Here is a 17,911-nt window from a genome sequence, read left to right as displayed (position 1 = left end):
CTCTCACACCAAAGGCATGTGTCTTATCCACTGCGCCTTCACCATATGTATTTGTAGATTTTTATATGTTCATATATTTTTGTATAGTTCATCTGTCTATATTCTTTACTAAACATGTTTGTGTAAGAGAGACTTGTAAAGTAAGTTGTTGTGTGATCGAACTTTTGAAAGTTCAGCTAATACAGCAGGTCAAAAACACAACCCAATATCCAATCATTTCAGTTAATAATATCAAAAATACACAAACATTTCTCTTTCATCCAGTGGGACAGAACTCATTGTGTTTATTAATGGGACACAACAGAATAGTTCTGTGCTGCTGTATCAGAACATATTCATAGTGTTTATTGATGCTTCATATCATCTCTCTGTCATCAAACACCAGATTAATGAATGTGTAACACAACTGAACAGAACCGGTCCAGACTGGGCTTTATTCTGTGCAGGCATTGCTTCTTCAGTCTGACCTGTTTCAGAGAAATATTACTGTACTTCACATCTACACACACAGACAAACCTACAGTTTTATTTAGATGTGCAAAGTTGAATCTGTGAAGCAAAGCTGATCAAGTCACTGGACAGAGCAGAGCGAATGCATTTACGTTGTAGTGATGTTCAGACCAGAATCAGTTTAAACACAAATACACAGCAGTCAGGACTTTTATTTTAGACAATATGATCCGTTTTAGACACAAGATGAAATAAGAATTATATGACAGAAATAAAAAGATATGAAAGATTTTAACACCTTTCACACAAGGTTGTTAGGAATTAAAACTTCATTGTATTTCTATCAAGAATCAGCACAAATTGTACATAAATCACGAGAAGTGTCAATTATTTGATTAAATGAACAACTTATTTGTTTTTCTGTTTTGAAGATCAAATTGTGGAAAATTATCCAGAGATATTCAGACACTCTTCATCTGTTTTTGTTTTATTAAGACATTGTGACTTTATTAAATAGTTTTCTTCTATCTTCTCTCTTTCTCTCAATGTAGATTAAGATGCTGTTTGACAGATGAAGGTTGTTCTGCTGTGACTTCATGAACATAACGTGTCTGATTCATTGTGTTTTCTCTTTCTGTCTTCAGTCTGTGTGGATGCAGTATTACAGAGAAACAGTGTCTCATCCTGACTTCAGCTCTGAAATCAAACCCATCACACCTGAGAGAACTGAACCTGAGCAGGAATAAACTACTAGGAGACTCTGGAGTGAAACACCTCAGTGATCTACTGATGAACACACAATTCAAGCTGGAGAAACTAGAGTTAGTATCATTATACTCTACAGCAGTTACAGTCAGATTGATTTATCAGGATACATAATTATTTCCAAAAATGAATGTACCCTTGTGATCTTTAATGAAAATAACTATCACTTTCTCTCATAAACACATCTCTTCTCTCGTCTGATGATGTGAAGAAGGGAAAACCTGTCAGTCTCATGAGATCACATCAATACATTTACATTTACATTTATTCATTTAGCAGACGCTTTTATCCAAAGCGACTTACAGATGAAGACAGTGGAAGCAATCAAAAACAACAAAAAGAGCAATGATATATAAGTGCTATAACAAGTCTCAGTTAGGTTAAAACAGTACACCTAGCATGGGCTTTTAAATAATATAATATAAAGAAAACAGATAGAATAAAAAAAAGTAAAGAATAGAGCAAGCTAGTGTTAGAGGTCTTTACACACACACACACACACACACACACACACACAATTGCATAATAAATGAAAAGAAAATGGAATATAAAAAGATTAGAAAGGTAGTTAGATTTTTTAAGAATAGAATTAGAATAGTGAGTGTTAAAGTTCGAGGGTCAAATAAAGATGGAAGAGATGTGTTTTAAGCCGATTCTTGAAGATGGCTAAGGACTCAGCTGCTCGGATTGAGTTGGGGAGGTCATTCCACCAGGAGGAACATTTAATTTAAAAGTCCGTAAAAGTGACTTTGTGCTCCTTTGGGATGAACAATCAAGCGACGTTCACTTGCAGAACGCAAGCTTCTAGAGGCACATAAGTCTGAAGTAATGAATTTAGGTAAATGGGTGCAGAGCCAGTGGTAGTTTTGTAGGCAAACATCAATGCCTTGAATTTTATACGAGCAGCTATTGGAAGCCAGTGCAAATTGATAAACAGAGGTGTGACGTGTATTCTTTTTGGCTTATTAAAAATTAATCTTGCTGCCGCGTTCTGGATTAATTGTAAAGGTTTGATAGAATTGGCTGGAAGACCTGTCAAGAGGGCATTGCAATAGTCCAGCCTGGACAGAACAAGAGCTTGAACAAGGAGTTGTGCAGCATGTTCCCAAAGAAAGAGCTTGATCTTCTTGATGTTGAATAAAGCAAATCTGCAGGATCGGACAGTTTTAGCAATGTGGTCTGAGAAAGTCAGCTGATCATCAATCATAACTCCAAGACTTCTAGCTGTTTTTAAAGGAGATATGGTTGATGTGCCTAACTTGATGGTGAAATTGTGATGAAACGATGGGATATTGTTTACAATAGCAAACAATTATTAGCTTTTCATCAAAAACTCATGAATTCCTGACCTGCAGTTTTTTTTTTTTTTTTGGTTGTGTAATTATTTATTTATTGTTTTCAGGTTTTAGCAACATTTATGTTTACTCATGATTAATTTAACTCGCACATGAACATAACGTGTCTGATTCATTGTGTTTTCTCTTTCTGTCTTCAGTCTGAGTGGATGCAGTATTACAGAGAAACAGTGTCTCATCCTGACTTCAGCTCTGAAATCAAACCCATCACACCTGAGAGAACTGAAGCTGAGCAGGAATGAACTACTAGGAGACTCTGGAGTGAAACACCTCAGTGATCTACTGATGAACACACAATTCAAGCTGGAGAAACTACAGTTAGTATCATTATACTCTACAGCAGTTACAGTCAGATTAAAGATTACTGTTTACTTTCAGGAAAAGGAAAGGATGTGACGTGTGGCCAAATATAGTGTCCTATACTCTGAACATGTGATCTGCATTTAACACACACACACACACACCGTGAACACACTCTCTCTCTCTCTCTCTCTCTCTCTCTCTCTCTCTCTCTCTCACACACACACACAAACACACACACACACTCACACTCTCTCTCTCTCTCTCTCTCTCTCACACACACACACACACTCTCTCTCTCTCTCTCTCTCACACACACACACTCACACACACACACTCTCTCTCTCTCTCTCTCTCTCTCTCTCTCTCACACACACACACACACACTCTCTCTCTCTCTCTCACACACACACACAATCACACACACACTCACTCACACTCTCTCTCTCTCTCTCTCTCTCTCTCACACACACACACACACACACACACACACACACACACACACACACTCACTCACACTCTCTCTCTCTCTCTCTCTCTCTCTCTCACACACACACACACACACTCACACACACACACTCTCTCTCTCTCTCTCTCACACACACACACACACACACACACACACACACTCACTCACTCACACACTCTCTCTCTCTCTCTCTCTCTCTCTCTCTCTCTCTCTCTCTCTCTCTCACACACACACACACACACACACACTCACACACACACACTCTCTCTCTCTCTCTCGCTCTCTCTCACACACACACACACACACACACACACACACACACACACACACACACACACACACAACTGTAGCACCGAGGAACAGTTGGGGTTCAGTTCTTTCTCATCTCAGTCAATCACCGGAGATCACAGTAATCCAGTTCATTAAAAATGTATTTAAGTAAATTGTAATTCAGAAACAGAATTTTCTTGATTTCTCACATTTAAACTCAACTTTCACATTTTATGTTATTTTAAGTAGTTCTGTAGTTCATCCTGTATCTACTTTGTTCATCTTTTTCCTTCTGTTTTTGTTTATGGTCATATAATAAGGTTTTTGGCAATGTTTTAATTATTACACTGTATGGTGTATAACACATGATGAATTACTCACACATGAACATAACGTGTCTGATTCATTGTGTTTTCTCTTTCTGTCTTCAGTCTGTGTGGATGCAGTATTACAGAGAAACAGTGTCTCATCCTGACTTCAGCTCTGAAATCAAACCCATCACACCTGAGAGAACTGAACCTGAGCGGGAATCAAATAAAAAACACAGGAGTGAATCACTTATGTGACGTACTGAAGGATTCACGCTGTAAACTGGAGAGATTGAGGTCAGTAACATTCACAGACAAGAATCAAAATGATGAAAATCACTTTGTTTAACTCTTATGTGCTGTTCAAGGTCTTTTCAGACCCCAAATGATGTTTGCTGAAATAAAAACAAATGTTCCCTTTATCTAAATCATATATATAAAATTATATTCTTTTTATATAAAAACCTATTTAAAAATATATTTTTAATTAATACATTTACAAAATATCATAAATCCTTCAAAAAGACTACATAAATGTAGAGTAAAAACATTAATAAATGACACGTATTGTAACAAAATGTCCTTTTGTTGGCTGTGTTCTCTGAATCAATAAATCCACCACAGAATACACGATGGAGGAAAAACACACACACCTTGTTATCCCCATTAATCAGGAATGTCAGTCTTTTATAAAGTGAATTTTACATAAAAAGTTATTTTTATATAAAAACCTATTTAAAATATATTTTTAATTTATTTTATAAATTTAAAAATATCATAAATCCTTAAACTACATAAATGTGGAGTAAAAACATTAATGAACTGAGTAAAATTACATAAAAAAAATATAGAGCCCAAACAGCACGAGTGTCGTCCCCAAACGAACAGCACATAAGAGTTCAACAAAACACTTTATACTCAATATCTCATGATGAATGTGTTCACATTATATTTGTGAAAGATTCTTCATCTTAATGATTTGTTTGTAAGATGATCTCTCTTCCTCTGTTTGTCTCTTTCTAGTCTTATTTACTGTGACATTACAGATGTTTCTTCTTTAACTCAGTCTTTGACAAACACAAAAGCTCTGCAGTTTCTAAAAGAGCTTGATCTGAGAGGTAATGAGATTGGAGACTCAAAGCAGAAGCTCATTGATGTGCTACGAGACTCAAACTGTAAACTGAGGTGAGTAAACTTCACTTTGTGATATTAAAGAGATTCATTTACCTCTGATATGTGAACAAATATATACTTTCAGATATTAGTGAAAAGAGTTGATCAAATGATCATCAAGCTTTATTTCAAAGGGTTTGTGTCAGAATGAAATGTAAAGTTGATAAAAATGTTGAACACAAAGGAGGAAAGAGAAGAAAAGCAGACTGTCACAGCTTTCTACAGCAACAGCTGCTTTATTAATGAGATCAGTAATAGTGAATCATTAGAGTTTGAAATAGATTTGTTCAGATTGTAGGAAAACGCTGGTAAAATCAGAGCAGATTCAGCTTCAGCTCACAGTCGTCCAGCATCACATGATCAATGTCTCTGTCTCTTGTGTGTTTTTACTTTGACAAGCAACACGTCACATTACTTTACACTTACTTTCTGTAAGAGATAATGTCCCTCCAGCCGCTTGTTATCACAGAATAAACCCGACAGGGTGATCAGGACTTGTGTCCTCCTGAAGAGACTTATTCTGTGATAACATCCGGCTGCATCTGCATTATCACACTTATTATATGCTTTCTTGACACACAAGTGAAGAATTAGACACAATTTAGATTCAGCTAAACACTTCTGCTCAGTTAGCAACAACTTTGATTACAGGATTTTAATGTAACTTTTCACTGTGATTGAAATATAGTAACTAATTAATACTTTATTCCAATGAACTCTGATGATCTTCTCTTCTGTTCAATCTTAGAGTATAGAAGGAGTTAAATCACCAGAAGCTGATAAATGCTGTGTATCATGAAGTGAAGTGATCTTGAGAGGAGCAGTAAACATCAGCTGAAGATCCACAGAAGAGCTTCACTACTGTGTCTATGAGGAGAAATAAATGTGTGATAAATGTGTAAATGTGATCCATACAGGTGAAGAGACTCAGACTTTACAATCAAATAATGCAGCATGTGTGTTAGAAACATGATATTGAATGATTAATGTTGCTTTAGTATTCAAGCAGATGATCATTGTGTTTAATGTAAAGCTGGAACAGAGGAGGAAGAAGCTCAGATCAGTCTGTCTGGCTCTTCAGTTTAATAATATTTCTATTAAACTCATTCATAATGATTCAGATGTTTAAATGTGATTGTCAAGTGCAGCACTTAAATGTGTCAAAAGATATAAAGCTTTATTTGACTTTATATTTAGTTGTGTGTGTGTTGTTAATGTACAGATATCCAGTATATAGTCTTTGTTCTGTGGATGGAGTCTCTCCTTCATCAAATCAACTAAACATTTTCACAAGTTAACAGCATTTGTGTCTTTCACTCTCCTCTAAATACTCAAACACATTCAGTCTTTTTAACACTTTTATATTTTCATGTAATAAAATGCTACATACAGTTAAAAGCAACTACTTTGTTTGAAAAGTTTAATTGTCTGTTTTAAGTATTATCGAAGCTACAGAAGCAGTTTCTCGATCTTAAATATAGTCTAACTTGTAGACATGAAACATAAAGCATAAATAGCTAATGTATAATAACAGAAATGGTCCCATTATACGTACAGCAGGTAAAATAAGTCAGCATTTTTCTCAGTTAATATATTTCTGAAGGTGCTGTTTACATCATGTCGGTAACAATCCAAGAAATACATTCATACAAAGAAATCATGGGTGGTGAGTTGGATCCGATGGCGGGGGAGGAAGCTGGACAGACTCGGCAGACCCAAACGTACTGTGAGGGTCTGCTGGGAACGTTTGGCCGAGTCTCCTGTCAGAGAGATCTTCAACTCCCACCTCCGGCAGAGCTTCGACCGGATCCCGAGGGAGGCTGGAGATATTGAGTCCGAGTGGACCATGTTCTCCACCTCCATTGTCGAAGCGGCCGCTCGGAGCTGTGGCCGTAAGGTTTCCGGTGCCTGTCGAGGTGGCAATCCCCGAACCCGGTGGTGGACACCGGAAGTAAGGGATGCCGTCAAGCTGTAGAAGGAGTCCTATCGGGCCTGGTTGGCTTGTGGGACTCCTGAGGCAGCTGACAGGTACCGGCAGGCCAAGCGGACTACAGCCCGGGTCGTTGTGGAGGCAAAAACTCGGGCCTGGGAGGAGTTCGGTGAGGCCATGGAGAAGGAGTATCGGTCAGCCTCGAAGAGATTCTGGCAAACCGTCCGGCGCCTCAGGAGAGGGAAGCAGTGCCCTACCAACGCTGTTTACAGTAAAGGTGGGGAGCTGTTGACTTCAACTGGGGATGTCGTTGGACGGTGGAAGGAATACTTCGAGGATCTCCTCAATCCCGCTGTCACGTCTTCCATTGAGGAAGCAGAGGCTGAGGGCTCAGATGTGGACTCGTCCATCACCCAAGCTGAAGTCACCGAGGTAGTCAAGAAACTCCTCGGTGGCAAGGCACCGGGGGTGGATGAGATCCGCCCTGAGTACCTCAAGTCTCTGGATGTTGTGGGGCTGTCTTGGCTGACACGCCTCTGCAGCATCGCGTGGCAGTCAGGGACGGTGCCTCTGGGATGGCAGACCGGGGTGGTGGTCCCTCTTTTTAAGAAGGGGGACCGGAGGGTGTGTTCCAACTACAGGGGGATCACACTTCTCAGCCTCCCTGGGAAAGTCTATGCCAGGGTACTGGAGAGGAGAATCCGGCCGATAGTAGAACCTCGGATTCAGGAGGAACAGTGTGGTTTTCGTCCAGGCCATGGAACACTGGACCAGCTCTATACCCTCTACAGGGTGCTGGAGGGTTCATGGGAGTATGCCCAACCAGTCCACATGTGCTTTGTGGATTTGGAGAAGGCATTCGACTGTGTCCCTCGCGGCGGCCTGTGGAGGGTTCGTATTGCCAGCAGTAAGTCAGACTTGTTCCCGGTGCGTGTTGGACTCCGGCAGGGCTGCCCTTTGTCGCCGGTTCTGTTCATGATTTTTATGGACAGAATTTCTAGGCGCAGCCAGGGGCCGGAGGGGGTCAGGTTTGGTGACGACACGATTTCGTCTCTGCTCTTTGCGGATGATGTTGTCGTGTTGGCCTCATCAAGCCAGGACCTTCAGCATGCACTGGGACGGTTTGCAGCCGAGTGTGAAGCGGCTGGGATGAGAATCAGCACCTCCAAATCCGAGGCCATGGTCCTCAGTCGGAAAAGGGTGGCTTGCCCACTTCAGGTTGATGGAGAGTTCCTGCCTCAAGTGGAGGAGTTTAAGTATCTTGGGGTCTTGTTCACGAGTGAGGGAAGGATGGAACGGGAGATTGACAGACGGATCGGTGCAGCTTCTGCAGTAATGCGGTCGATGTACCGGTCTGTCGTGGTGAAGAAAGAGCTGAGCCGCAAGGCAAAGCTCTCGATTTACCGGTCAATCTACGTTCCTACTCTCACCTATGGTCATGAGCTTTGGGTCATGACCGAAAGGACAAGATCCCGGATACAGGCGGCCGAAATGAGCTTTCTCCGCAGGGTGGCTGGGCGATCCCTTAGAGATAGGGTGAGAAGCTCAGTCACCCGGGAGGAGCTCAGAGTAGAGCCGCTGCTCCTCCACATCGAGAGGGGTCAGCTGAGGTGGCTCGGGCATCTGTTCCGGATGCCTCCTGGACGCCTTCCTGGGAAGGTGTTCCGGGCGCGTCACACTGGGAGGAGACCCCGGGGAAGACCTAGGACACGCTGGAGAGACTATGTCTCCCGGCTGGCCTGGGAACGCCTCGGTGTCCCCCCAGAAGAGCTGGAGGAAGTGTCTAGGGAGAGGGAAGTCTGGGGTTCTCTGCTTAGACTGCTGCCCCCGCGACCCGGCCCCGGATAAGCGGAAGAAGATGGATGGATGGACAAAGAAATCAAATCAGATGAGTTCAGAAATTAAGATATGTGTAATAAAGTAGAATGCCAATCACCAAATGTACAGCAGAAAGACAAAAACTTTCAGAAATGATTTAGAAAATATCAGAAATAATCCTGTAAATCAGATAAATCTGCTGCAGATTTGTGAGTGAATTCACTTCTTGTGAAAATACTACACTGATTTTAAATAGAATAAGATTTACTGCTGTATGATTAGCTCTAGTTATATTTTTAACAGTAATTCATAAATGAAAACACTTCAAAACCAACAGCTTTTATGAATTCAGTGTGTTTATACATATGCAATAGTAAATCTAAGCAACTTATAATTGCAATGTTTTAAATGTAAAGCGTATTATATTGAGTTATGATTTCTAATACATACAGGTGAAACAAATGAAATAATGCAGCATTAATATAAACACGTACACATGGGAGATATTGAAGAACATTTCAGTCATAGTACAGAGTCAGCTCTTTTGAGGACACAGCTCTGATACAGAACCTGAAAATATTAAATAAATCTAAAACATATTAATAAATGTTTTTTGAGAAGCAAATCAGCATATTATTATGATTTCTGAAGATCATGTGACACTGAAGACGAGTAATGATGCTGAAAATACAGCGGAGCATCACAGAAATAAATGTCATTTTAATAAAAATATTTCACAATATTACTGTTTTTGCTGTATTTTGGATCAAATAAATGAAGGCTTGGTGAGCAGAAGAGATTTCTTTAAAAACATTAAAAGCCTTACACAGACAGTTGAGTATCTAGAGTACAGTATGCACAGTGTGTAGTGTGTCATTTAGGATTTCATCTGGATAGAAATTAAATCCAAGCAATGGCCATTTAGCTTAATTAATGAATCTAAATGAAACCGTCAATTGAACAAATGAATTTAATGAACTTTGATGCTTGAGCAGCAAATTATATTAGTATGATTTCTTTTTTTTTTCAGATAGAGAGCAGACAAACAACTATGACTGGGACTGTCATACACATAACATTATAATGAGGACACTATTATAATAAAACGCTGTGAATGTTTAGAGTTGAGTTGTCGTGTTTCTGCTCGTTGTTGTGTGAAGATCACTTCCACAAAAGGATTCATTCAGAGACACACAGACACGTTCACTTCTGCTTTCAGGAGATTCTGTGCAGATAGATAGAAGTCCTAATATTAACGTTATGCTGTATAAATAACGAAGCGTATAATATAAGAGATAAATGAAGAGTTAAATCCCGTTTATTAAAAACCTGCTATCAGATGCTTCATCTGTGGCCGGGTTTCTCGACAGCGATTGATCTGAGAGTTTAAGAGCGTTTTCTGAGTCATTTTACGATCTTTCGTTATTGATCCACGTGTGTTTCCCAGAAATGCACTTAACACAATCGCAGTATCTGTGCTTTAAGAGCTGCTTAGAGTCGCTGTCCGTTTGTCAAGTGCTGAAATCTCATCTCAAAACTCGGGTTTATCTTTACAACAATACCCTTCACAAGGCATTTGGATGAAGAAAAAAAAAAGGGGATAAAGATCGACCAAACTTGTAAATTCATCAGCAGTCAAGTGATCTCGGTCGAGCTTACACTCGGGGCTTTTCCATCACTTCTGATGGGAATCATTGACTAGCTGAAGTGATTTTCTCTCAATCCAGGCCGATGAGACACTGATATTGCCACACAGTGTCCACTTGTGCTTCGGCTGTGCTACATTGATGCCAAAAGTAATGTGCAGGAGAGTTTTTTTGTTTGTTTGTTTATTCCCCTGGGTTCAACTACACTAAAAGAGCGTCTTGCTGTCATCCTTCCAGAGGATCAGAAGGTAAACTCATCTCCCAAGCGTATGATGGATCCAGTGATGAGGAGTGACACTGCAGGTGTTCAGAGGAAGATGAAGATGTGGACCCAAATGCCCATTACATCCACTGCTATACACATCAGCTCAATCTGATCATGCAACAGGCCACCTTTCACAAACCTAAAGTCAGATTTCAAGTTTTTTCTGCAACTTTTCCACAACATCATGCCACATTGTAACACTAATGAGCGGATGGTATTCAACCATCTGTTCCATATTAATGAATCCTGACTCTCTAACACATTCTGCACTCAAAGACCAGAACTTGAGTAAAAACAAGGACTTTCGTTTTACAACATCTTCCAACATAACTCACCACATCCTGAGGTGGGTGACAGTTATTACACCTTCGAGACAGTCCATAGATACTCTTGTGAGCCTCAAAGGAAAGACAAAACACCCGCCTTTTTACAGCCGGAACACACGAGCATTTCTGGCTCGCACATGGACCTTTTGATAAAACTACCTCTAAATGTATTTAAATGTATCTCTTTATGTGCTTAGATGTTTTCACGTGGCATAGTGGAACAGATATAATGTTTACTTTGTGTTTAATCAAACTTTATATGCATGTAGAATTCATGAACCGTGACAGTACCCCTCCTCCTAAGGACGCCTCCTGGCGTCCCCAGAATCCCTTACCTGTCGATTGTAATCATTGATAAGGGAGTGATCCAGGGTTTTTGTTTTCAATATGTTTTATTTCATTAAGTACTAAGTTAAAGCTTTCTATAGATATATTTATGTCTGTGAGGCATGTTTTCGCTGAGTTTCGGTTCATTTTTGTGAAGCACTCCTTTTCAAGACCAGACGGCAGAAAGCGCTTCATGTTAGTTTTCTTTATTTTATAAAAGCACAACATTTTGTTGATAATGTAACGCTTTTATTTTCATTTCAGATTTGATGGAGGAGAGTGAAGAGCAGAAAAATCATCACGGCACAACCAGCGAAAACACTCGCTCACGGACCGAAAGAGTTTCTTTACTGAGAAGAAGAAACAAGAAAAGTTTGACCTGCACTCAGTGTGGAAAGAGTTTGTCAAACAAATTTACTCTGTGTTCACATGAGGATCCACACTGGAGAGAAACCGTTCACATGTGATCAGTGCGAGAAGAGCTTCACAGATTTAGGAAGTCTGAGGAATCACGAGAACATCCACACCAGAGAGAAACTGCATGAATGTGATCAATGTGGAAAAACATTTGTGAGAGCTTCACACCTGAAGAATCACCTGAAAGTTCATTCAAAAGAGAAACCACATTCATGTTCTTTATGTGGAAAGAGCTTTTCAGAACTGGGCAATTTAAAACTTCATCAGAAGATACACACTGGTGTGAGAGATCATATGTGCTTTGAGTGTGACAAGACTTTTACTACAACTCAACATTTAAAACTGCACCAGATGATCCACACTGGAGAGAAACCTGTACAAGTGTTCACACTGCGACGAGATTCAGTCAGTCAGGAGACCTGAAATCACACGAGAGGATTCACACTGGAGAGAAACCTTACAAGTGTTCACACTGTGACAAGAGATTCAGTCAGGAGACCTGAAATCACACAAGAGGATCCACACTGGAGAGAAACCTTACAAGTGTTCACACTGTGACAATAGATTCAGTCAGTCAGGAGACCTGAAATCACATGAGAGGATTCACACTGGAGAGAAACCTTACAAGTGTTCACACTGTGACGAGAGATTCAGTCGGTCAGGAGACCTGAAATCACACGAGATGATCCACACTGGAGAGAAACCTTACAAGTGTTCACACTGTGACAAGAGATTCAGTCAGTCAGGAGACCTGAAATCACACAAGAGGATCCACACTGGAGAGAAACCTTACAAGTGTTCACACTGTGACGAGATTCAGTCGGTCAGGAGACCTGAAATCACACGAGAGGATCCACACTGGAGAGAAACCTTACAAGTGTTCACACTGTGACAAGAGATTCAGTCAGTCAGGAGACCTGAAATCACACAAGAGGATCCACACTGGAGAGAAACCTTACAAGTGTTCACACTGTGACGAGATTCAGTCGGTCAGGAGACCTAAAATCACACGAGAGGATCCACACTGGAGAGAAACCTTACAAGTGTTCACACTGCGACGAGATTCTGTCAGTCAGGAGACCTGAAATCACACGAGAGGACTCACACTGTAGAGAAACCTTACAAGTGTTCACACTGTGACAAGAGATTCAGTCAGTCAGGAGACCTGAAATCACACGAGAGGATCCACACTGGAGAGAAACCTTACAAGTGTTCACACTGTGACAAGAGATTCAGTCAGGAGACCTGAAATCACACGAGAGGATCCACACTGGAGAGAAACCTTACAAGTGTTCACACTGTGACGAGATTCAGTCGGTCAGGAGACCTGAAATCACACGAGATGATTCACACTGGAGAGAAACCTTACAAGTGTTCAGACTGTGACAAGAGATTCATTCGGTCAGGAGACCTGAAATCACACGAGAGGACTCACACTGGAGAGAAACCTTACAAGTGTTCACACTGCGACGAGATTCAGTCAGTCAGGAGACCTGAAATCACACGAGAGGATTCACACTGTAGAGAAACCTTACAAGTGTTCACACTGTGACGAGATTCAGTCAGTCAGGAGACCTGAAATCACACGAGAGGATTCACACTGGAGAGAAACCTTACAAGTGTTCACACTGTGACGAGATTCAGTCGGTCAGGAGACCTGAAATCACACGAGAGGATCCACACTGGAGAGAAACCTTACAAGTGTTCACACTGTGGCAAGAGATTCAGTCAGTCAGGAGACCTGAAATCACACGAGAGGATCCACACTGGAGAGATACCTTACAAGTGTTCACACTGTGACAAGAGATTCAGTCAGGAGACCTGAAATCACACGAGAGGATCCACACTGGAGAGAAACCTTACAAGTGTTCACACTGTGACGAGATTCAGTCGGTCAGGAGACCTGAAATCACACGAGATGATTCACACTGGAGAGAAACCTTACAAGTGTTCAGACTGTGACAAGAGATTCATTCGGTCAGGAGACCTGAAATCACACGAGAGGATCCACACTGGAGAGAAACCTTACAAGTGTTCACACTGCGACGAGATTCAGTCGGTCAGGAGACCTGAAATCACACGAGAGGACTCACACTGGAGAGAAACCTTACAAGTGTTCACACTGTGACGAGATTCAGTCGGTCAGGAGACCTGAAATCACACGAGATGATTCACACTGGAGAGAAACCTTACAAGTGTTAAGACTGTGACAAGAGATTCATTCGGTCAGGAGACCTGAAATCACACGAGAGGACTCACACTGGAGAGAAACCTTACAAGTGTTCACACTGCGACGAGATTCAGTCAGTCAGGAGACCTGAAATCACACGAGAGGATTCACACTGTAGAGAAACCTTACAAGTGTTCACACTGTGACGAGATTCAGTCAGTCAGGAGACCTGAAATCACACGAGAGGATTCACACTGGAGAGAAACCTTACAAGTGTTCACACTGTGACGAGAGATTCAGTCAGTCAGGAGACCTGAAATCACACGAGAGGATCCACACTGGAGAGAAACCTTACAAGTGTTCACACTGTGGCAAGAGATTCAGTCGGTCAGGAGACCTGAAATCACACGAGAGGATTCACACTGTAGAGAAACCTTACAAGTGTTCACACTGTGACAAGAGATTCAGTCAGTCAGGAGACCTGAAATCACACGAGAGGATCCACACTGGAGAGAAACCTTACAAGTGTTCACACTGTGGCAAGAGATTCAGTCAGTCAGGAGACCTGAAATCACACGAGAGGATTCACACTGGAGAGAAACCTTACAAGTGTTCACACTGTGACAAGAGATTCAGTCAGTCAGGAGACCTGAAATCACACGAGAGGATCCACACTGGAGAGAAACCTTACAAGTGTTCACACTGTGGCAAGAGATTCAGTCGGTCAGGAGACCTGAAATCACACGAGAGGATTCACACTGTAGAGAAACCTTACAAGTGTTCACACTGTGACGAGATTCAGTCAGTCAGGAGACCTGAAATCACACGAGAGGATTCACACTGGAGAGAAACCTTACAAGTGTTCACACTGTGACGAGATTCAGTCGGTCAGGAGACCTGAAATCACACGAGAGGATCCACACTGGAGAGAAACCTTACAAGTGTTCACACTGTGGCAAGAGAATCAGTCAGTCAGGAGACCTGAAATCACACGAGAGGATCCACACTGGAGAGAAACCTTACAAGTGTTCACACTGTGACGAGATTCAGTCGGTCAGGAGACCTGAAATCACACGAGAGGATCCACACTGGAGAGAAACCTTACAAGTGTTCACACTGTGACAAGAGATTCAGTCAGTCAGGAGACCTGAAATCACACGAGAGGATCCACACTGGAGAGAAACCTTACAAGTGTTCACACTGCGACGAGATTCAGTCGGTCAGGAGACCTGAAATCACACGAGAGGACTCACACTGGAGAGAAACCGTACAAGTGTTCACACTGTGACAAGAGATTCAGTCAGTCAGGAGACCTGAAATCACACGAGAGGATCCACACTGGAGAGAAACCGTACAAGTGTGATCAGTGCGGGAAGAGTTTCACACACAACAGAAATTTTAAGAAACACGTGAACATCCACACTCGAGAGAAGCTGCACCCATGTGATCTGTGTGGAAAAACATTTTTAAGAGCTTCACACCTGCAGAGTCACCTGAAAGTTCATTCAAAGTAGGAACCACATTCGTGTTCTTTGTGTGGAGAGGGTTTTACACATCTTCAGAGTTTAAAACTTCATCAGAAGATACACACTGGTGTGAGAGATCATATGTGCTTCGAGTGTGAGAAGACTTTTATTACAGCTACACATTTGAAACAGCAGAGGATCCACACTATTTCACTCAAACATCTTCTACACAAACACACTAAACACATTCAGAGTAGATCATCTTCAGATCCAGCACAAGTTAACAACTTTATTAATCCCACAAGTGACAGTTAGCATAGTAGCATCATGACAAACACAAGATATCACATAGAAATACAGAAAACACAAGTAAAAACACAACCCAACATGCTTCATAAATAAATTTGTTAAAAAAAATGTATTCTTGTCTTTTCTGAGGTAAAATATTGTGACTATTCATAAGCCGTTTGATTGCTGCTATAAATGCTTAGTTAGAAAAAGTATAAGTTTAAGTAAATTCATTATTTGTAGTTCACCAGCCACTCAATAATTGTGATACGCTTTGTGCTTTGTCACTTTTATTATAACACAAAATCTCATCTTTCCAGTTCTGTTTAAACACATAAAACATTTGTATGATAGTATTATGATATTCTACATGAATGAAGTAATATTCACAGTCATGTCTGGTATGATCTTAATTCTCTCAGGGCGACTGCTACAATGATCTCAATCTTACAGTTAATATAAAGAAGAGAAATACAGATCCTAAGAGTTTAGAGATATTCTGCTCACTGTCGAGTGTTTGTCAGGTCCCAGGGTCTTTAATGTGAGTTACCATCTGTCCCCAAAAAGATGTAAATGATCATGTGATCAATGCATCAGTGTTTGCTGTGGTCTGAAGTACTTCAGGAAATGTTGTAAGAAGATCCGGGTCCTTCTGTATCCAGATGAGCTCGTAGTGTGCAGTGTGTTCATATACACTCCATACTCACTCTTAGATCGGTCTTTGAGAAAGTGATGTTTTCTATTGGTTTAATATCTCTGAATTGGCTCTGTAATTGGTATAATACATATTTACCTGACTGATAATAAATTGTGACATCTGAATTGATTCTGACTTAACTAGAGTCAGTAATCTCAGAGTAATTATGTGAAGTGTATTACACCACAGTAAATCTATGCTCAGGTTAGTAAACAGAGGCATTACTCGATGAGACGCACGAGTGCTGGATGATTACTGACCTACAGCAGCGATAACAAGACTTTCACAGCTTTATATTAATTGTTGAAAAAAATAAATAAATAAACGTTATCACGACCTTTAAACAAAATAAAAAAAAAGGTTTTACAACGTTGTTGTGTGTGCTGGGTAATAATGCTTTTATTGAGTCTGATGGAGGTGAATGGTGCTCCTCAAACTGAAAGATGCATCCTAAAATTCAGATGATCAGAACCTACTCTTTTTCTTTCAGTTTATTTCGTGAATTTAGATGTGTGCAGTCTTCCGTTTGAGAGACACCCATGGATAATATCTGTTGAACTGAAATAGGCTATGAATCAGGAGTCGATTATTCCCCTTGATTCAATCGATTCCTTTGGATTCGACTCTCGATTCCCAACGCCTCAGAATCCATCTAACCTGATATTTTACATTCCTCAAAACAAATATGTCTTAGTTGAGCTTTTAATGAAAATTATGAACATTTATCAATGTTTTAAACAAAAAAATACTAAAAAAATAAAACAAATAATGGTAAACTAAATTGAAAGACTAATAATTGGATGAAGTACTGCTTGAAAAACCTTTTTCTGGCCTTTTATAGTTATCTTCATCTTAACAATCATGAACACTTTAATCCAAATTTGACCTTTGTTTGGTTTCAGCACATCTTCATACTCTTTTAAATTCCTAACCATTTATCAAACATCACACATATAACTTATTTTTTAATGTAACTCAATCTCTCTATTTTCTGAAAGGTGCTGAGGTCAGATCTGCTGATGTTGGTCGTGTTATCATTGTATCGCTGCTTGTCATTGTTTGTTCTTCAGTCTCACTATCATCTTCATTTTACTGTCTGCTGACTTTTATAACATTGTCTGGAAAATAAACATTATTATTATTATTATTATTTGTTGTGGATTCTTCTGAAATGGATATATATAGCACTTATCTTATCCACTTCTCTTTTGTTTTTCTGATTCTGATGCAGGATTTTGAGGAAAGTGATAAAGACAGGAATATGTAGATGAACTCAAAATATTAGAGAATAAATTACATTGAGAGAAAATAAGACAGCTGTGATATTTGTCATTTAAACTTAAGTTACATAAAAACAGTGTTATAAATGTTGAATACGAGTACAGAAAGACAGTAAATAATGAAGAAGACTCTAAATTCATTAGTCAGTCTAATATTTCCTGAAATGTGCGATTTAAAATACATAAATTAT

At 40.2% G+C, this 17,911-nt stretch overlaps 1 protein-coding gene across 1 annotated transcript; it reads left to right on the top strand.

Moving 5' to 3' along the window:
• Positions 1 to 14,254: 14,254 nt before the first annotated feature.
• On the top strand, positions 14,255 to 15,012 carry LOC132159422 (zinc finger protein 271-like; the record flags this gene model as incomplete). The annotated part of the gene is made up of 2 exons (XM_059568927.1): positions 14,255 to 14,712; positions 14,874 to 15,012. Coding segments are annotated over 2 exons (597 nt in total), but the record flags the coding sequence as incomplete, so codon positions are not given.
• Positions 15,013 to 17,911: the final 2,899 nt, after the last annotated feature.

Source organism: Carassius carassius, chromosome 16 (genome assembly GCF_963082965.1).
Source record: "Carassius carassius chromosome 16, fCarCar2.1, whole genome shotgun sequence".
In the NCBI taxonomy this organism is placed as follows: Eukaryota; Metazoa; Chordata; class Actinopteri; order Cypriniformes; family Cyprinidae; genus Carassius; species Carassius carassius.
The sequence above is the reverse complement of the archived record's forward strand: the minus strand, read 5'-3'. Positions and strand labels throughout refer to the sequence as shown.